Source organism: Nannospalax galili, unplaced genomic scaffold, assembly GCF_000622305.1.
Source record: "Nannospalax galili isolate Female #2095 unplaced genomic scaffold, S.galili_v1.0 scaffold159, whole genome shotgun sequence".
Lineage (NCBI taxonomy): Eukaryota > Metazoa > Chordata > Mammalia > Rodentia > Spalacidae > Nannospalax > Nannospalax galili.
This window is the reverse complement of record NW_008343239.1, coordinates 538,687-559,859: the sequence shown is the minus strand read 5'-3', so window position 1 is coordinate 559,859 and position 21,173 is coordinate 538,687. Positions and strand designations below refer to the sequence as shown.

Sequence of the window (21,173 nt, the reverse complement as noted above, 5' to 3'; positions counted from 1 at the left end):
CTCCCCCAACTCTTCCTTCCTTCCTCCCTTTTCCCTCCTTTCCTTCCCCCACTTCCCCCAAGGTAAGACCTGCATTTCCTTCTTTCTGCCTTCAGACACCAGAGTTCCTTTTTCTCCTGATTCCCTCTCCATTTCCTAGTCTCAATCCTGCAGCCTCAGGCTGAATATCACAGGCTTTACTGGATCTCCAGCTTATAAACAGCAGATGGTGGGATTTCTTGGCTTTCATAATCTCGTGAGCCAATTCCTGTAGTAAATCTCTTCTTATAAATCTATATTTATCCTACCGGTCCATGTCTCTGGAGAACCATCGCTACTACATAAATATTTTCTGGACTTCCCTACACACATGGCAGTGGTGTGATAGAGCACCACTCTTTATGGGAATTGGAACTTACGACTGAGGACCTCCTTACATGTATACTTGTCTCACCCTAGCCCTGCCATAGTACCTTGCTGACAAAGCCTGCGGATACAGTAGCAAATATAAATCCCTTCTGGTATGTGACTGGAGGCTTCATGATAGAGGGGTTGGCTATCTACATTTCTCTGCACTGAGTTGATGTTGGGCCTAGAAATCACTGCATTCTAAGATGGGTGTGGTGCTGCATGCCTGAAAGCCCCATTTTCTCTTACTATCGCTCTCATACAGCAACTTTGTGGTAGTCTAACATGCATCCCTTGAAAAAATTGCAGGGATTCTTCCCTAAAAAAAATAATTGAAGGGCTGGAGAGATGGTTCAGCAGTTAAGAGCACAGGGTGTTCTTGCAGAGGACCTGGGTGTGATTCCTAGCACTTACATGGTAGTTAAAAACCATCTGTAACTCCAGTTCCAGGGGATCCAATGCCCTCTTCCAACCTCCATGGGCATTACACAACATGGATGCACTTACATATATGCAGGTAATACATTCATACACTTCAAAAAATAAAAATAAGCTGGGCATGGTGGCACATGCCTCTAATCCCAGCACTCAGGAGACAGAGGCAGGTAGATCTCTGTGAGATGGAGGCCAGTTGAGGCTACAGGGAGACTCTGTCTCAAAAAGACCTCCCCAAATAAATAAATGAAAATAAATAAATAAAAACTTTTAAACAATAATTATATGACCAGGCATGGTGACCTATGCCTGTAATTTCCGCGCTTGGAGGTTGGGGCAGCAGGATCTCAAGTTCATGGACAACTTGGGCTATATATGAAACACAAAAACCAAAACAAGTTGGCCTTGGTGATCCACACCTTTAATCCCAGCACTTGGGAGGCAGGTGGATCTCTATGAGATCTAGGCCTGCCAGGTGTTCACTAGTGAAGTCCTCCAGTGATGGATGAATTTTTTATTATCTTACCCTCATAATGCTCCAGCATGGTCACCAGACTTGGATAAAAGTTTCCAACATCAAAGACTTACTGTAAGATAAACAAACAAACAAAAGAATGCTATCAGCAGGCAGGGGGCATCTTCTTATTAAAAAGCTATCACTACAGCCAAGCCAATCACAGGACAGGACCACCCACAAATAATAGGCCTACCTTCCTAGGCTGACCTCAGGCTTGCACAAAGTGAATAAAAGTACCCCCAGAATAGAAGAGAACTTCACAAATATGTCTAAGTACTTGCCCTGTGAAATAGATCTTCATTTACCAGATCTGGACATTAACATACAACATTATATGCCTGGCATGATAGCATAGCATACACTGTAATTCCAGCTGCTCAGATGTCTGAGGCAGGAGGATTACAAATCTGAGGTCAACCTGAAGGAAACAGCAAGTCAGTCTCAAAAAGAAAGAGGTCGGGCATGGAGGCACAGGCCTTTAATCCCAGCACTTGGGAGGCAGTTGAACTCTGAGTCCATCTTGGTCTACATAGTGAGTTCCAGACCAGTCAGAAATATATAGTGAGATCACATCACAAAATTTATTAGTATTATTACTATTATTGGTCATTTTTTTTTTTTGAGACAGGGTCTCCGTGTAGTCTCAGCTGGCCTGGAAGTCACTATGTAGACTAGGCTGGTCTTGAACTCAGAGATCTGCCTGCCTCCGCCTCTGGAGTGCTGGGATTAAAGGTCTCCCTGTAGCCCCAGCTGGCCTGGAACTTGATATGGAGACTAGGGTGGACTTGATCTCACAGAGATCTACCTGCCTCTGCCTCTAGAATGCTGAGATTAAAGGTGTGTGCCACAACACCAGGCTCAACAAATTTTTAAAAAATATTTTATTTAGGGCTGGAGAGATGGCTCATTGGTTAAGACCACTGACTGCTCTTGCAGAGGACCCGGGTTTGATTCCCAGCACCCACATGGCGGCTATGAACCGTCCTTAATTCCAGCTCCAAGGGAATCCAAAACCCTCTTTTGACCTCCGTGGCATTGCACGACACAGGTGCACTCACATACATGCAGGCAATACACTCATACACATAAAATAAAAATTAATAAAATATTTTAAATATAAATGAACTGGAGTTACGGACAGTTGTTAGTTGCCATGTGGGTGCTAGGATTCAAACCCAGGTCTTCTGCAAGAACAGCCAGTGTTCTTAATCACTGAGCCATCTCTCCACCCCCCTTATTTTTATTTTATATGTATGAGCGTATTGCCTTCATGTATGTAAGTGCACCTGTATAGTGCAATAGGTCAGAAGAGAGTGTCAGATCCCCTGGAACTGGCATTACAGATGATTGTTAGCCACAATGTGGGTGCTGGGACTAGAACCCAGGTCCTCTGCAAGAGTAGCTAGTATTCTTAACTGCTGAGCCATCACTCCAGCCCCTCAATAAAATTGTTTTACATAGAAAAAGAAAAAGAAAGAACTGGTAATGTAAGCATATAATGCAATTAATTTGGAGACAATGATACCCACCAACAGAAACAGCTGAGTTCAACATTTTTTTGCTCCCATGGGACCGTAGCTAGGGAGATACAGGCAAGGGGTGATTGCCATGCATGATGATCACTTCTGCTTGATGTGTTAATTTCTTCCTATGCATGTATTAGTGGTATTTAGATTTTTTTTATGTGTATGAGTGTATTGTCTGCATGTATACAAATGCACCCATGTCATGCAATGCCTACGGAGGAAAGAAGAGGCCATCGGATCCCCTGCAACTGGAATTACGGACAGTTGTTAGCTGCCATGTGGGTCCTGGGATTCAAACCCGGGTCTTCTGAAAGAACAGCCAGTGTTCTTAACCGCTGAGCCATCTCTCCAGCCCCTGGTATTTAGATTTTTTTAAAATCCTTTTTAACAAAAAGTGACTGGAAGTTTTTCCTTGTGTAGTATTGTTTCACTCTGGAATCTTCCAATTAAGCTTTTGGCTAAACACGTAAATATGATAATGATAATTATTCCGGAGTTGGGAGGTTTTGTGAAAACATTGCGTGCCATTAGAGTAATCAAGCTCGGCTCTCACACATCTTGGCTTTTCAGGATAATTATACCACACTGGAGGCCCAGATGGGGTGAATGAGAAAGCCATGGGTGTCTGCCACAGAGGAACAAGAAAACATCACACGGAACTACTCAACTGGAGACTGAAATTTGCATGTGAACTTAGTACACAACAAGAAAGGAATTCAAATGCTTGGATTTGGGGCAAAAACATTTCATTTCAAAAACCAAACATAGAACAGAGGTTAATGAATATCCCATACAACTTATTCTAAGACCTTACGTTAAAATGGAATCTTTAAAACTAGAAGTAGCTCCTTTTTCATAGTCTATTTTTTATTATTTTTATTTTTTTATGTGTTTGAGTGTTTTGTCTACATACCTGTAAGTGCACCCCTGTCATGCAATGCCCACAGAGGCCATAAGTAGGCATCAAATCCCCTGGAATGATCGTTAAGGACAGTTGTTAACTGTCATGTGGGTGCTAGGAATGAAATCCAGGTCCTCTATAAGAGCAGCTAGTGCTCTTAACTGCTGAGCCACCTCTCCAGCCCCATAGTCTATTTTTGGGGGGGGGGTGTCTTTTTTTGAGACAGGGTCTCCCTGTAGCCCCAGCTGGCCTGGAACTCACTATGTAGACCAGTCTGCCCTTGAACTCACAGAGATCCACCTGCCTCGGCGTCCGGAGTGCTGGAACTAAAGGTATGCGCTACCACACCCGGCTCCATAGTCTATTTTTTTTTAAGATTTTTATTTTTATTCATGTGTATGTGTGTGGGTACCCAAGGAAGCTAGAAGATGGTGTTGGATCCCCCGGATCTGGGGTTATAGGCAGTTGTGAGCTGCCCGATATCGGTCTTCTGGAAGAGCAACAAGCTCTTAAAAATCATTTAAACTATTAATTCCTCTGGCAAAGATTTATTTTGTGCCTTTGTGTGAGATCTTGAATTGGAGCTAGGGATGCAACAGTCTGAAAAACACATACAGTCAACATGTGGTGCCTGCCTGTAATACTAGCACTCGGGAAGCTGAGGCAAGAGGATTAAGTTTGAGGCCAACCTGGGTTACATAGTAAGCTTTAATTCTGCCCAATTCAGTTCTTTTGTTGTTTTCTGTTTGAGACAGGGTCTCATGTAGCCCAGGCTGGCTTCAAATTTGCTATGTAATGGAAGATGAACTTGAACTTCTGAGTTTGTTTTACTTCCCAAGTACTAGGATTATAGGCATGCACCATCACGCCTGGCTTTATATTCGGTGCTGGGATCAAACCCAGAGCTTTGTGTATGCTACGCAAACTGAGCTACATTACCAAGCTCAACTTTTATTTTCTGCTTTGAGGCAGTCTCATTATGTAGTCCAGGATGGCCACAAACTTTCTGCATCACCACACCCTGCTCAGTTCAACTCCTGTCTGGATTTGATCAGCTCCTGTTGTGTAGCTGTCTCTGAACTGAAACCTTCCCTTGTTTCGGAAGGAGGAGGAGGGGGAGGGGGAGGGGCAGGGGTGGGAGGCTCAGAGGATTCAGGAAGGTCAACAAACAGGAATCTTAAGAAGCTCCTGAAATTTACAAGATTCAGGAAGCTCAGAAAATAGTAAGATCCACAAGGTTTTATAAGCCCAAGGTTATAAAAGCTGTAAAAAACTGCTGAGGGCAGACTCTCTTCTGAGCAGCTGCCTGGCTGCTTAGGCTGGGTGCTCCAGGGTGCAACTTTTGGGAGTTGGGGTGGATTTTCCCATCATGCAGTGCCTCTGTGACATCTGTGCTGCTGTAAGTAAGCCAAATAAATTCATTGGTTGGCCAAGCTAGATGGGTGGAATCACTTCTCTAGCATGAACAAATGACTGTTCATGTCTCCCAGGAAAAGTCACACAACAGCCTAGATTCCTAGGAGAGGAAAAGGCTGGTCTTCCCTAGGAGAAATATTTACTCCAGTCACTTCAGTTCTTAGATACAGTATCTAACATAAGCTGTAAACAAGGAAACTGGGATTTCTATGATTGTGATATTAGAAGGACTTTTAAATTTATAGATATGTTAAATAAATTAGAGCATAAGATGGACAACATAGATAAAAAGATTTTCAAGAGAGCTGGGCATGGTGGCAGACGCCTTTAATCCCAGCACTCAGGAGACAGAGGGAGGCTGACCTCTGTGAGTTCAAGGCCAGCCTGGTCTACATAGTGACTTCCAGGACAGCTGGGGCTACAGGGAGACCCTGTATCAAAAAGAAAAAAAAAAAAAGAAAGAAAAGAAAAACAGGGAAAAAAAGAAAAACTTGCATTCTAGCTGGGGAGGCAGACACACAGAAATGACTAAATAGGAATACTAGGAGAGATAAATTATATGTAAGCTAAAGAGAGTGGCGTAAAGGGATTTTAAACGAGTCATCTCTTGGGGGTGACGTTTGAGCAGAGTGTAATGAAGCTACATCATGTATGTCCTTTTAAGAAAAGTAAGGAGTCTGGTTTTCACTTTGTGGAATCAGTGGGGAGTAGCGAGTAGGAGGGATATGATCTGATTTGATTGGAATAAGAGTCTACAGTCTTTAAGAATAAAGTATTGGGGGGACAAGGAATAAATAGAATTCATAAGAGGCTACTGCAATAATTCTGGCCAGAGTAACTGTGGTTTCTTGTAGAGCTGTACAGATGGAGATGGTTCAGATTGAAAGGACAAGATTTACAATCACAAGGTTTGGGTGGCAGAGGAGTCAAGCACAATTCCAAGATTTGAAATCTGCACAGCTAAGTCAATGATTCTAGTTACCCAGGAGGGGAACAGATAGCGAGGGGACAGGTTTATAGAATAAAATGGATTGGACACACCAAGTGTGGCATCCATACGGAGAGCCCAGGAGGCGATCGTCTTTATGAAACTGAAGTTCACAGAAGTGATCAAAGATGCAGAGATGCACTTGGCAAGTCCAGATCAACCAATTTGGAGGGTAGGAAGTCCTGGGGGTCAGAAACAGGAAATCGGTCTACAAAGGATGGCCAGGGCTCGCCAGGAGCTTCCAAAGGCTCTGGGCTCAGGACAATATAGCACTCCTACACGTGGCGGAGGCCGCAGTCAGGGTCACCGGGCGGACCCCGCGCTCCCCACACGGCGTCTCAGCACCAGGAAACACTTCCGTCTCCCCGAAACTCCTCTGGAGCGCGAGACTCCAGGGCCAAGCCACGCTGACAGGACTTCAGCCAGCCGCGGAAACACCTGGAATTCGGCCGACAGTCGGACCAAGTCTCGCGAGAGCGCGGCCTCGCCCTCCCAGCATGCCCCGCGCAGCCGTCGCTGCCACCGCCGCCGCCGCCACCGCGCCGCGGTTTGAGGGCGGGAGGCTGGGGGAGGGTAGCGGAGCGGGTGCTGTCGCCATGTTGGGTCTGAGGCGGCTGCTGTGAGGCGCCGACAGAGCGAGCGTGCGAGCGTGCGGTATCTGCCTCAGTGCGAGTTGCAGGCGACGGCGGCGGCGCCATGAGCGGGGGCACCCCTTACATCGGTAGCAAGATCAGCCTCATCTCCAAGGCGGAGATCCGCTACGAGGGCATCCTCTATACCATCGACACCGAAAACTCCACCGTAGCCCTCGCCAAAGGTACGGCCGGGGCGGGCCTCGGGGTGGGGAGCGGGCCTGGTCCTCCAGCGCGCGGGGCTGTGCCGGGTCCGCGGCCTGCGCGCTCGCCTCGTTCTTCCGCCGCCCTCAGGGAGGCCGCTTCTTAGCTTCCCGGCTCCGTGACGCCGAACGGGCCTCCCGACCCCCAGGGCTTCCTTCCCCGAAGCTCCGCGCCAGCCATCCCAGGAAGTCCGGGGCGGCCCTGAAGTCCGAGAACGGAACGGAGAACCCCCGGGTTCGTGTCTTCAGGATTCGGTCGTTCCATCTTTAACACGGAACAAAGCCGGAGTAGTCGGGAGAATTTTTCCGCCTCGCTTGAGTTTTAGTGCTGATGTGTTGATTCTTCAGCCCCCATTTTCTCTAGGTTCTGCTTTTCAGTTGGCTGCAGTGTTTCTCGAGTGAACTCTTATGTGCTCCAAACTTTGGGTTTGCTCCACAGACTCCTGTGTTCTCGAAAAGCTATTGGTACGGTCGAGCCCATCACATCCCGCTAGTTAGTCTCATCTCTGTGGTTGCTACCTGTTAAACTGGAATTCTTCACCAGGCCTGTTGTGTAACCAACTCTCGGGGGTGCGCATTAAAATGAGCGCTGTCCCCACGATCCTCTTTCTGGAACCCAGGGAATTCAAGTTTGATGATCTAGGACCCTGGTACACACAATTCAGATGGGAGTGATACCAGGCGATGACCGCTCCCTCAGGAGAGGGAGTTGTGTAGAAGGGGCCCCTACCCCATAGTGCGTAGTGTTTAGCACCCGTACAGCCTGTGGGTTTTGTTTCCGTTCACACGTGCTGGGCCTTTGCTCTGCCAGGAAACCAGAAAATATTATAAACTTTGGCTTCTGATCTTAAACAACAGTTTGTAATACTTAGGAGGGGTAATTTTCCCAACACGTCTGGTAGAATTGTTATGAACCGAATAACATAGTAGGAAAAGAGGTCTGTGGGTAGAAAATTTTCTAAACCAAAAAATTAAAATCGTGAACTGATGGGAAAGTCGTTTCACAGTACGGAACAAGTTTTAAAGACTGTTTTTTTTGTTTTTGCTTTTTAAGACAAGGAGTCCCTTTAGCCCCAGGTGGCCTCAAACTCACTATGTAGACCAGGCTGGTCTGGATCTCACGGAGATCCTCCTGCTTCAGCCTCCCTAGTGCTGTAACCACACCCGTGCACACCACACCCAGAATCTTTTTGAGACAGGGTTTCCCTGTAGCCCCAGCTGTCCTGGAACTCACTGAGTAGACCAGACTGGCCTTGAACTCACAGAAATCCTCATCTGCCTCCTGAGTGCTGGGATTAAAGGCCTGCGCCACCACGCCTGGCCTTCATTAATGATCTTTAATACTAGAGTTGAGACAGTGCTGGGTAGGAAATCTTTTTTATGTTGTTGAACATACTTAGTAGGGGTTGGGAGTGGGGTGGGACTCAGCTCTTGCCTAGCAAGTGTGAGACCTTGGGTTCCATCCCCAGCACTACAAAAACAAAACCCCAAACAAGTAACTATTGTGATGATTATACAACTTCTTAATTTACTAAAAGTCATTAAGTCATAAACTTAAAATTATACTACATCTGAAGCTAGAGATATGGCTCAGTGGTTAAGAGCACGGGCTGTGCTCCCAGTCATCCATAACTCCAGTTCTAGGGAAGCCACACCCTCTTCTGGCCTCTGTGCTCTTAAGCCCATACACATTAAATTGTAAATTACCCATTATGGGGCCGCAAAGATGGCTCAGCAGTTTAGAGTGCTTGCTGCTCTAGCAGAGGACCTGGTTTCCTTTCCAGCACTTTCATGGGGGCTCACAAATAACTGCCTGAAACTCTAGTTTCAGGGGATCCATCCCGTCTGGCCTCTGAGGGCTTCTGCACACACGGTACACATACATACATGTAGGCAAAACTCATATACAGAAAATTAATTTTTTTAAAAAACAGGGCCTCGCTGTAGCCCTGGCTGGCCTGGAACTCGCTATGTAGACCAGGCTGGCCTAAGTCTCACAAGAGATCTGCTTGCTTCTGCTTCATGAGTGCTGTGGTTAAGGGTGTGCACCCAGCTGAGGTAATTTTCTTGAGGGCACATCCTTGAAATTTGAATAACATGAACACAGGGAATGTATGTCTTTAATAAGTAATACAAAGCAATTTTCCATAGGAGTTGCATGCCTTTATTTCAATGATTACTGACAGTTGTAGCTGTCCTACATTACTCGGCAACAATAATGCTAGGTAGCATATATTTTAATACTAGCCAATCTGGTGGGTAGGTAGTCAAATATAGATGGTTTTCTAAAGACAGTGTCTCCCTGTTGCCCTAGCTGACCTAGAACTCCACTGTATAGACCAGAGTGGCCTTGATCTCCTAGAGAGTTCCACCCACCTCTGCCTCCTGAGTGCTGGGATTAAAGCATGTGCAACCGCACCCAGCTGTCAGATGTGTTTTAATTCCCATTTATCTGACTGAGATTGAGGGTCTTTTCATATCTAAGCCGTTTGGAGTTTATCTTTTATTAAGTGCCTTTGAAATTGTGTTTAAAGAAACATTTTTATTTTATATGTATGAATGTATTGCCTGCATGCATGTAAGTGCACCCCTGTCATGCAGTGCCTTTGCGGGTCAGAAGAGGGCATCTGATCCCCTGGAACTGGAGTTACAGACAGTTCTTAGCTGCCATGTGGGTGCTAGAAACTGAACCCAGGTCCTCTACAAGAGCAGCTAGAGACCGAACTTGGGTCCTCTGCAAGAGCAACCTCTTCAACCCCTTAGTGCTCATTATTCCATATCATCTGGTGTTCTGAATTTTTATGTATTATAAATATCTTTTCCCATGTAATGGTGTTTTAGGATAGAAGCTATTCATTTTAATTTAGGCCTGTTTATCAGGCTTTTCTTTTATTGTTAGTGGAATGGTGGTACTTTAAAAAAATATTTTTTTTTTTTTTAAATTTTATGTCTTTTGCCTGCATGTAAATGCACCATATGTGTGCAATGACCATGGAGGCCAGAAGAGGGCATTGGATCCCCCTGGAACTGGAGTTATAGAGGGTCATTGGCTGTCATGTGGGTATTTGGGTCCTCTGCAAGAGCAGCCAGTACCCTTAACCACTGAGCCATCTCTCCAGCCCTGGGATGGTGGTTCTTTAATGCTGTGGTAATACTTTATCTTTTTTTCAAGTCGTTTTTTAGTTTTGCTTTTTTATATTTAGGTCTATAATGCACCTGAAACTTTTTTGCATAGCATGAGATATTTTAGTTTTTTTTTTTTTTTTTTTTTTTTTGTTTGTTTGTTTGTTTGTTTTTGAGACAGGGTCTCCCAGCAGGCCTGGAACTCTCTATGTAGACCAGGCTAGCCTCGAATTCACAGTGATCCGCCTGCCTCTGCCTCCCGAGTGCTGGGATTAAAGGCATGCGCCACCATGCCTGGTCCTTAAGATTTATTTTTTATGTTTAAGAGTGTTTTGCCTACATTTACATGTACCTCTTTGTGCCTGATGCCTATGGAGGCCAGAAGAGGGTGTCATATCCCCTGGAACTGGAGTTAAGGCCAGTTGTAAGCTGCCATGTGGGCTCTGGGAATTGATCCCAGGTCTTCTACAAGAGCAATCAGTGCTCTTAACCCCCAAGTCATCCTTTCAGGCCAGATATTTAGAGGGTTTTTTGTTTATTTTATGTTTTGTAGTGGGGGTTCTTTTTGGTTTTTTATTTTATTTATTTTGGTCTATTTGAGGCAGGGTCTCCCTGTAGCCCTGGCTGGCCTGGGACTCATTATGTAGACCAGGCTGGCCAAAAGTATTTGTTTTCTCTCATAAAAATGTTCCAGTTTGGATAATGAGCTGTATAGTCACCATATAAAAAAGAAAGCCTGAGCCGGGTGTGGTGGCACACACCTTTTATCCCAGGACTCGGGAGGCAGAGGCAGGCGGATCTCTATGAGTTCAAGGCCAGCCTGGTCTACATAGTGAGTTCCAGGCCAGCTGGGGCTACTGGGAGACCCTGTCTCAAAAAAAAAGAAAGCCTGGTTATAGATGTATTGTTAGTTATTGCTTCCCTTTGTGTTATGCTAGAGTTTTCATAGACTGGCTGAAGTCGTGGAAAGTGAAGCCCAAATGAGCTTAAAAGGTTTTCATCCTAAAAATTTAATGTCAAGAGGTCTGAAATGGTGATGATGTCCACCTGTTGTGTGTTTGTGGCTAATCTGGGTCCCAGTTCCTGGGAACCACTAAGTAGACCAGACTGACTTTAAACTCAGAGATCTGCCTGCCTCTGCCTCCCGGTACTGTGATTAAAGGTGTGGGCCACCACTCCCAGCATAATTTGTAGTTGTCTCAGGCCTTGGGTTTGTTTTCTTCTAGCTTTGATCTTTCTTGGTCACTTTGCCTATCTGCATTGTGTTTGTTGTCTTCACTTTCACTCTCCCTTCCACTAAGCTCATGGATGAGCAAGTGTTTAGCATTTTAGCTTCCTGGGCTGTAGAAGTCTCTTGGAAATACCTCCTAGTAGTGATTTTTGTCCTGATTACACTTGTGTTTTTGCTTTAAAATTAAAACCCCACAAGTGGATAAGTTTGGGAATTTCAGTAAATAAGGGTGCAAGAGGATGAATTTTCCTAACAAAATTGACGTTGTTAGGAAAATAAGCTTTTAGTCTGTGACTAAAATTGTCTCTTAAAAGACGAATTCGTTTAATCCCAGCACGCAGGAGGCAGAGGTAGGCAGATCTCTGAGTCCAGGCTAGTTGGGGCTACAGAGAGATGGCTCCCTGGTTAAGAGCACTGGGTGTTCTTGCAGAGGACTGAGGTTGTCTCCAGCACCTACATAGCAGCTGACAGCTGTCTGTAATTCCAGTTCCAGGGTATCCAACACCCTTTTCTGGCCTGCACAGACATTGCATGACAGGTACAAGTTCTGACCTAAAATGAAGAAATTCTTCTATGGTTAGTTGTACTGGGTATCATTAAGGTGTAAATCAGGTTGCCCCCACAGATGGAAGAGACTAAAAAATAAAAATGGAGCGCTTGGGAGGCAGAGGCAGGTGGATCTCTGTGAGTTCAAGGCCAGCCTGGTTTACATAGTGAGTTCCAGGACAGCTGGGGCTACAGGGAGACCCTGCTTCAAAAAGACCAAAAAAAAAAAAAAAGGAAGGTCAGTTGCTTTTAAATGAGTTGCCCTTAAACATAGGTAATTGATGGTAGGGCGTAAAAGTTGTAAGCTTTTAACAGTCTTAATTCTGCTAAGGTTTGTCCACTGGCTTAGTTTATCTACTTCTTGACTCTTCTTTGGCCATACAGTCATAAACTGGTTCCAGTGGAGATCGCAGGAGAAAGAAACATGATAAAGTACCTGGACATACTTCATTGACATTGGCATGCTGGGGAGATCTAAATCTAACAGTTGACAAAGATCACTACTTTGCCAAAGATCTAGTAAAATTTAAAGCCCCAGTTTCATTTGTGTGCTGTTTGGTGAGGCCAAAGTAAGAGGCTTTAGAGCGTGCTGCCGCTGCTGCTGCTATGCAAAGTACAGAAATCCTGGGTAGTTCTGAGTCTTGACTGAACTCAAGTGCCATTTTCTCATTAGATGAGCTATGACTTTTAGTATCAGAAGTACAGACAACATACTCCGGAAGAAGATGATGGAAAGGGGAGGGAAATGAGAGGAGTAAAGAAACCGTATCTGTGCAGAGTAACAGCAGGAATCTTGTCTCTCGGTGCTGCAGTAGTAACAGCAATAAGCACAGATAGTTTAGCTTGAATTTGATTACTCTGTGCTAGAAGATGCCTTCTCCAGGAGCACTTTGCCCTTACTCTTTCACGATGCTGTTATGTGATAACTTCAGTTACTTTCAAACATGATATTAGATTTTATGTAGATAAAATATGAGTTGTTCAGTCTTACTCTAGTTTTGTTTCTGGAAGAAAATGGGACCCAGAAGATTAGTTGAAGTACAAAGTGCTCTTTGGCCTTGGACAAGGTTTTTAGTTTTAGGTTTACCTTCCTTTATCTCTTCTGTAGGGATAATCATACCAACCCCAATCTTTCAGAGTCATTCTGATAATTAAATGAAGAGATATTTTAGAGTAATCCACTTATAGTAGGTGCTTAATAAAGTAACAAAGTATTTTCAAGTGCTTAGTGTCTAAAAGCCTAGCTTTTTATCAGCCATTCAGATTGCCTGTACTGTAGCGTCTTAATCATACGCCTTTCATTGCCCCTCATTCCCATTCATGATTTCACCTTGCTCTTTGTCCTGTTTTAATCCATGAACAGTCATTACCATCAGTTTATACCCTCCTCCCTCATACTCCCTACATCTCTTGCTCTCCTATATACACACACAGGAGAGTGTACAGAGATCATAACCCTCATTTAACACAGACCTCTAACCAATTTCACTCTAAACTCACTTGCGTTCACTAACCTCAGCAGTCTAGCCACTTCCCAGGAGTCCTGCTGTAAATCTATTGTGTTCCTTCTCTTTTCTTTAGCCCTCCAGTGTGTCCTTCCCCATTTTTACCTTCAGTCAACTTGCTTCCCTCTTTTGTGTGGGTTTTTGTTTTGTTTTTTGCATATGTATGAGTATTTTGACTATAAGTGAACCCATGTTGCGCAGTGCCTGCAGGTGTTAGAAGAGTGTGTCAGATCCCCTGGAACTGAAGTTGTGGACGATTGTTAGTCACTATATGGCTGCTGGGAACTAAGCCTGGGTCTTCCACAAGAGCAGCCAGTGCTCTTGACCAGTGCTCTGACTAGTGCTCTGGAGCCATCCCTCCAACCCCAACTTCCTTTTTGACTCAGCAAAGAATAGCAGGCAAAGTGCTATAGATACCAGTAGTGTACTATGAATTTCAAAAGGCTTGAAACAAGAATTTTGGAAGTTTGGCAATAAAGAAATGACAAAAGTTTAAGAAGATAGCTATGCTTAACCTGATTAAAGCATTACACACTATACATGTAACAAAACATTGCATGCTACCCCATTAATGTGTACAACTTCTATGTTTTTATGAATCCGTTTAGAAATAAATAATAGAGCCCGTAAGATGAATCATTGGATAAAGGCAGTCTGGCCAAGCTTGACCACTGTGACTTGAGTTTGATCCCCAGGACCCACATGATAGAAGGACGGAAGCAACATCCAAGTTCTCCTCTGCCACCTCTACACAAGACTGTAGCACGTGTATATACACACACTATGTACTTAGAATTTTAAAAATAATAAAGGATGGTAGACAAGAGAGAATTTTGATAAATTTATCCCACATATATACAGTTATGTGTATTTGTGCCCCAAGCTTGACCTTTTTGCTGGTTAGCATAGACACTTTGCATCCCCTCTTGATGATTTCAACTCTGCTTGTTTTTTCTTCTCTAATAGTCTTGAGCCATTAGGCCCAGCTTGTCCATTTTTTAACCCATTTCATTTAGGGTTTTGTTTTTCTTTGGGGGAGGTGAGAAAGGGTCTCCCTATAGCCCCATATGGCCTAGAACTTGCTATGTAGACCAGCTGTCTACAGATCTCACAGAGATCTACCTGCTTCTGACTCCCACTGAGCCACTGACTGTTTACTTGATTGCTTGACTGATGGTTGTATGATCCCAAACTCAGAATCGTTTTTTTATGGAACTTTAACATTACTGTTTTTTCTTCCAACATTGTGTTGCTGGTGCCAGTCTGTAGTATTTTTCTCTCCAGAAACTTAAGAGTTCTTGCTTTAAGAATTCACAAATGTGCTGGGCATGGTGGCACATGCCTTTAATCCCAGCACTTAGGAGGCAGAGGCAGGCAGATCTCTGTGAGTTTGAGGCTAGCCTGGTCTACATAGTACCAGGGTAGCTGGGTCTACAGGGAGACCTGTCTCAAAAACACACACACAAAAAAAACCTTTCACAAATGTGACTACATTATGTTGTTTCTTCCTCCAACAGTTTCTACGCAGACATGGGTACACTCACATACATGTAGACAATACACTCATACACATAAAATAAAAATAAGAAAATTAAAAAAAGAAAACTTAAAAAGTCAAGATTAAATTTAGATTGCTGGGACTGGAGAGATGTCTCAGCGGTTAAGAACACTGACTGCTCTTGCAGAAGACCTGGGTTCGAATCCCAGCACCCACATGGCAGCTAACAACTGTCCGTAACTCCAGTTCCAGGGGATCCAACAGCCTCTTCTGTCCTTCACGAACATTGCACGACATGGGTGCACTTACCTATATACAGGCAATACACGCTACACATAAAATAAAAATAATAATAAAATATTTTTTAAAAATTTAGATTGCTGCCAGGCGTGGTGGCACACTCCTTTAATCCTAGCACTTGGGAGGCAGAGGCAGGCAGATCTCTGGCCAGCCTGGTCTACATAGTGAGTTCCAGGACAGCTGGGGCTACAGGGAGACCCTGTCTCAAAAAGACCAAAAAAAGAAGAAAACCCCCAAAAAGCCAGGCGTGGTAGCGCACACCTTTAGTCCCAGCACTTGGGAGGCAGAGGCAGGCAGATCTTTGTGAATTCAAACCCAGCCTGGTCAACACAGTGAGTTCCAGGGGAGCTGAGGCTATAGGGAGACCCTGTCTCAAAAAAAACCCCAAAAAACAAAAGCTTGAGGGTTTAGCTGGGTGGGGTGGCACAGGTCTTTAATCCCAGCACTGGAGGCAGAGGCAAGTGAATTTCTCTGAGATTGACCCCAGCCAGGGGTACACAGGGAAACTCAGTCACAAAAACAAGCAAACGAAAAACTGAAGGGCTAGCTCAAAGTTTGTTTAGATAGTGATCAGATCTTCTAATTCCTTCTGCATTTTATATGACTAGTTATCTTCTTGTTCTCTGGAGTGGATAAAAATAGGCATTTTAGAGAAACTAGGCAAATTTGAGATCAGAGGTACACTAAGATGGGATTTAATAACCAATAGAGGTTAATTTTGTTTTGAGACAGGGTCTCACTGTATATTCCTAGTTGGCCTTGAACCTGCCTTGATCTTTTTGCTTCTGATTCCTGCATGCTGGGGTTGGAAGTGTTCGTCACCACACCCTAATTAAACACAAAGACTAACAAATTTTAAGTTCTGTCTTAACTCATTTTTCTCTTTAGTTCTTTTTAACAGTTTTATTGTCTATAGTTTATGTGCTATGAAATTTACCCAGTATAAGTGCAGGCATTGAGTTGTATAGTCATTACTGTGGTCTTGTCTTTCTTTTCTAAGGGAAGAAGGGTTCATTCTGGCTCACAGTTTGAGGGCTACAGTGAAGGGAAAGTCAAGGTGGAGGTGACAGGGTATACAGCTGGGATTTCTCCCATCTCGGCAGAATAAGAGACAGATCTGGAGTCTGGTTTTACAACAGTTCCATTATCTCAAAATGTCCTTCTGCTACCTCCCTTCCCCTCCCTCCCCTGTTTCCTACCACAGCCCAAAATCAAGTCCAGGGCCTTGTACATTTTAGGCAAGCACTACTCTTGAGCTGCATCCCTAGTTCCTTAGCTTATAGTATATAAATGGTACTGTTTAGTTTTCTAATACCTAAACACTTTTTAGAAAGATTGGCTTCAAACTGCTGTATTTCATGCAGTCCCCAAATCATTGTCAGTTTCACTTGCTAAGGTTTCAGTTACCCATGGCTAGCCACTGTCTGAAAATATTAAATAGAAAATTCCAGAAATCAACAGCTCATAATTTTTAAATTGCATGCCATTTTTACGGGCTGGAGAGATGGCTCAGCGGTTAAGAACACTGGTTGTTCTTACAGAAGACCCAGGTTCGAATCCCAGCACCCACATGGCAGGTAACAGCTGTCCATAACTCCAGTTCCAGGGTATCCGACAGCCTCTGTCCTCCACGGGCATTGCATGACATGGGTGCACTTACATGCAGGCAGTACGTGTATACACATAAAATAATAATAAATAAAATATTAAAAATAAATAAATAAATTGCATGCCATTTCTAATGGAGTGATGAAATCTTGCACCATCCTGTGGAGTCTGTTCCACAGGTAGTGAATCATCCCTGTCTACCCATACCCACCCTTTAGTCACTTAGCCAGTTTAGCTGCACTGTCATAGTGTCACAACATTGCAGTGTTTCTTATAATCCTTAGGTGACATCCTAATGCTGTCACAATGCCTCCTTATTCACCTCTCTTTATTGTGCAGGCCTTCTATCATCACAAGAAAGGTGAGGTCAGTATAGCACAATACAATTTGGAGGGGTAGGCACATATATTGACACACCTTTATTATGGTGTATTGGTTTTTGGTTTTTCACTTATGTTTTAGAGACCAGATCTCAAGAGACCCAGAAAGCCTCCAGCTTTCTATGTAGTTGAAGATGATCCTGAACACCTCACTTTTATTTTATGTTTATGAGTGTTTTGCCTACATGTATGTAAGTGTACCTGTGTGGTGCAATACCTCCAGAGACCAGAAGGGGGTGTCAGATCCCCTGAAACAAGTTATGGACAGTTGTTAGTTGCCATATAGGTCGGTACTGGGAACTGAACCCTTGGGCCTCTGCAAGAGAGAAGCCAATAGTTTTTAGCTGTGAAGCCTTCTCCAGCTCCTGTCTTTACCTCTTAGGTTCTGGAATAAAAACCACATGTGGTGCTGGGAATTGAGCCCAGAGCTTTGTGTGTGCTAAACACGCATTCTACCAACTGAGCTTTTTATATACAGTCCTTATTCTAGTACATTATAGTTGTATGTAGTACATGTATTGTTCATGTCCTACTATGTCTAATTTATGAAGCAAATTTGTGTCATCAGTATGTAAACATCAGTTATACAAGGTTTGGTATATACAGTTTTAGATGTTAGATTATGGGCACCATAGATGATGGGGGGAGGCTATTGATATATTTTTATCTGTATAAATTTGTCAGCTTGAACAATTAGAAATAACTCCAATGGATTCTTTTTTTGAGACAGGGTCTCCCTGTGGTATGGAACTCACCATGTAGACCAGGCTGGCCTTGAACTCAGAGAGGCCTCCAAGAGGCAGAAATAGTTTTATTGTGGGTATGGCAGTGCACACTTTTAATCCTGACACTACAGAAGCAGAGGGAGCTCTGTAAGATCAAGTCCAATCTGTTCTATGTAGTGAGCCCCTGAGCTGGGGCTACAGGGAGACCTTGTCTCAATAAAATTAAAAAAAGAAAGAAAGAAAGAAAAAGAATAGTTTTATTAGCAATATTGATTTATATGAAACTTTTATCTGAAAAATTTCCACCCTTTTTAAGGGGGAAGAAGGGAAATTTTCTGTGGGCTCTTGTTCCAAGGTACATGTCTTGCTCATGTCCTTATTTCATGTCTGATAGCTTGTCTTACCAGTTGTCTTGTCCATTGTACACTTCTTAAAACTTAAAAATTTATTATTTGTGTGTATGTGTATGTGTACACCAGCGTGCACACATGCATGCATGTATGTAGTGGGCTATGTGCATGGGTATGCAGGTGGGTGCTTGTGGAAGCCAGAGACATCACATCCCCCCGGATCTGGAGTTAAAGGCTGTTGTGAATTGCCCTGCGTGAGTGCTGGGAACCAAACTTGGGTGTTCTGGGAGAGCAGTACACACTTGTGACCATTGAACCATCCATCCAGTCCCCCGTTGTAAACTTTTTAAACATTTTTGAGTTGTTTTTTTTCTAGCATTTGCTTTTGCATGTGAGAAGTTTGATGACATTCTGGTTCTCATTTCTATATAAAAAACATCTTACCAGCTGTGAGAAGCAGAGGCTGAAACAAGTTCAAGGCCAGCCTGGATTGCAGTGAGACACTGTCTTAAACCAACCAACCATATTATTGGTGAGCTTTCTTTCAGTGTTCTATTTGAGCTCTTGTGGGGCTTTTTCTTTCAGCATTCCTATCTTGTACTGGCTATCCATGTTGATGAGAAAAATCAAGTCTTTCTTCAGCACAGGAAAATGTTTCTTTTTGATCATTGCTTTCACTGTGGGTCTGACACTCAGTTTTAAATATTTGTTTTTTTTCCATATTGGCTATTTTATTTTCCAGCTCTTAAACTCTGTTCTAGGTTCTGAGAGTTCCTCAGTTGGTCTTCCTGTTTGCTAATTTGGCATTTATCCCTGCCCCTTCTATTTGATACTAACATTCAGGAGTGTATAGGTTAGATGTGTCTTTCTTCTTTTATTTATTTATTTATTTATTTATTCATTTATTTATTCATTTATTTTTTGGCTTTTTAAAGCAGGGTCTCCCTGTAGCCCCAGCACTCCTGGAACTCATTATGTAGACCAGGCTGGCCTTGAACTCACAGAGCTATCTCTGCCTCTGCCTCCCGAGTGTTGGATCTAAAGGTGTGTGCCATCACGCCCCGCTGAGAGATTCTATTTAAATGGGGGATCGGTATATGATTTTTTTTTCTCAGTTTTAAAAACATACTCAGTTTCATTTTCCTTTTCATCTTGTCATTCAGACTTTCCTTGCATCCAGATATGTTGAGTGGATATGTAAGAATATATGTAAAAGTAAATAATTTGGTTTTTGTTTCTAATTCTCTTCGTAGCCTGTTCTTGTCTTATATAGCATTGATTTTAGTAAAATTTTCTCCCTATTTCCTGCCTTGACTTAATTTTCATGAATGCTTTGTGCTCTGATTGTTAACCTTGAACTCAGTTTGCTAAGTCCTCTTATTGCCTTTTTATTGTCTTTGATCTGCCGGATTTGTAAATAAATCTAGAGTGATCTGTGCTCTTTCAACAGTGAGTTAAGTCATTGTCAAATTTCCCAATATACACCCCATCTGTTGCTGTGTGACTTAATACATAAGGGAAATACTTGTTCCTGTTTTAAGGAGTTGAATTAATGAGTTAGTTTCTTTGATCAATTGGTGAAAACAGAGCACAGCTACTTTTTTTTGGATTTTGTTTTTGTTTTTGTTTTGTTTTAGGCAGGATCTCACTGTGTAGCCCTAGCTGGCTAGGAACTCACAGTATTTTACCTACTGAGTGCTGGAATTAAAGGCATGCATTACCACACCTTGTAAGTGAATTTTTGTTTGAAGCACTGTTATTGAAGGGCTAAACTTGGTGGGATTTCTAAGAAACGTGGCCTCCTTCCTTTAAATGAATGTTAAGTGTATAAAATAGCACTTACAAATTTGCTCTTTTTTTCTTAAGCCCTGTATGTTGGTCAAACCTTTGTCTCTGACAAGATCCTGAAAGAAGCAGTTGAAAGGAAGAAGGTTTTAGAGGTTGCTTGGGGCTCAGACAGTACAGAATGTCCTGGTACCAGGAAAGTGTGGCACAGGAAGTTCACCTTGTAACAGCCAGGAAGTAGATGGAGAAGAGGCAGGGCACAACTTAGGTCTTCCCACAGGTCTTCCTTTGGGACCGCCTCCTCCAGTCAGGCGGTACTTCCTCATTTTCACACTTCCCAGTAATCTTATTACATAATGATTCCATGGAGAGATTCCATTGTTTAGATCACAGCCCTCAGGATGCATTCACTTGCCCGAAACTCTACTGGCAGTCAAGTGCCTACTATATTTTGCATTCAAGCATAACCTACTAGATACTTTTTGATTAGGTACACTACTTTTCTGCATCTCTGCTGTAACTACCCTAAACCAGGCCTTTATCATCTCTTATCTGGCCTACCATACCCTTGTTTCTCCAGCATGAACTATGCTATAACACAAGTGAAAACCCAAATCACATCACGCTCTTAAAACCATTTAATGGTTTTCAATTGTTTGAGGAACGAATTCTTAACCTTGATCTTTGGTAACATATTAAGCTTTAACTCTTAGCACATGGCTCCTTCCCTTGTCCTTTTCTTTTTTCATTCCATAAGCATACGTGCATGCCTGCCCCAAAGACTGCACCCTGCTTCTGCACCCCAGTTTCTTCTCCAAATTTCGGGTCATGTGCTGTGTAGTCAAAGCAGTTTTTCAGTGTTCTGCAGTTTTCTTTCATTCTCATTTTCTTGGGTTTTTTTTTATTTTTTATTTTTATTCTTAATCATTCTTGCTGAGAGTAAAAGTTGGTTGCACTCTGGAGTCCTGTGAAGATTAAATTAGTGCATGTTGTAGTGCCTACCTTGTTCCTAAGTTAGGAAAGGAAGGACTCAAACTCCTCCTAGTAAGTGCTCCCTGTTAGTCATTGTAAACCCACTTCTTTCCTGGATTTCCTTCTGATGCATTCTCAAGCCTTG

The 21,173-nt window shown here is 43.3% G+C and overlaps 1 protein-coding gene across 6 annotated transcripts in view; it reads left to right on the top strand.

Moving 5' to 3' along the window:
- The first annotated feature begins 6,693 nt into the window (after positions 1–6,693).
- Lsm14a (LSM14A mRNA processing body assembly factor) overlaps positions 6,694–21,173 on the top strand; it is a 51,689-nt gene continuing 37,209 nt past the window's right edge. For 2 of the 6 annotated variants that reach the window (XM_008839445.2, XM_029566634.1), the window contains exon 1: positions 6,721–6,987. In XM_008839445.2, coding sequence (XP_008837667.1) covers positions 6,867–6,987 — 121 coding nt within the window. In that variant the 5' untranslated portion in view covers positions 6,721–6,866. Of the gene's footprint in view, positions 6,988–21,173 lie in introns of all 6 variants that reach the window. The other 4 variants (XM_008839446.3, XM_029566635.1, XM_029566636.1 and 1 more) reach the window with 4 other exon arrangements.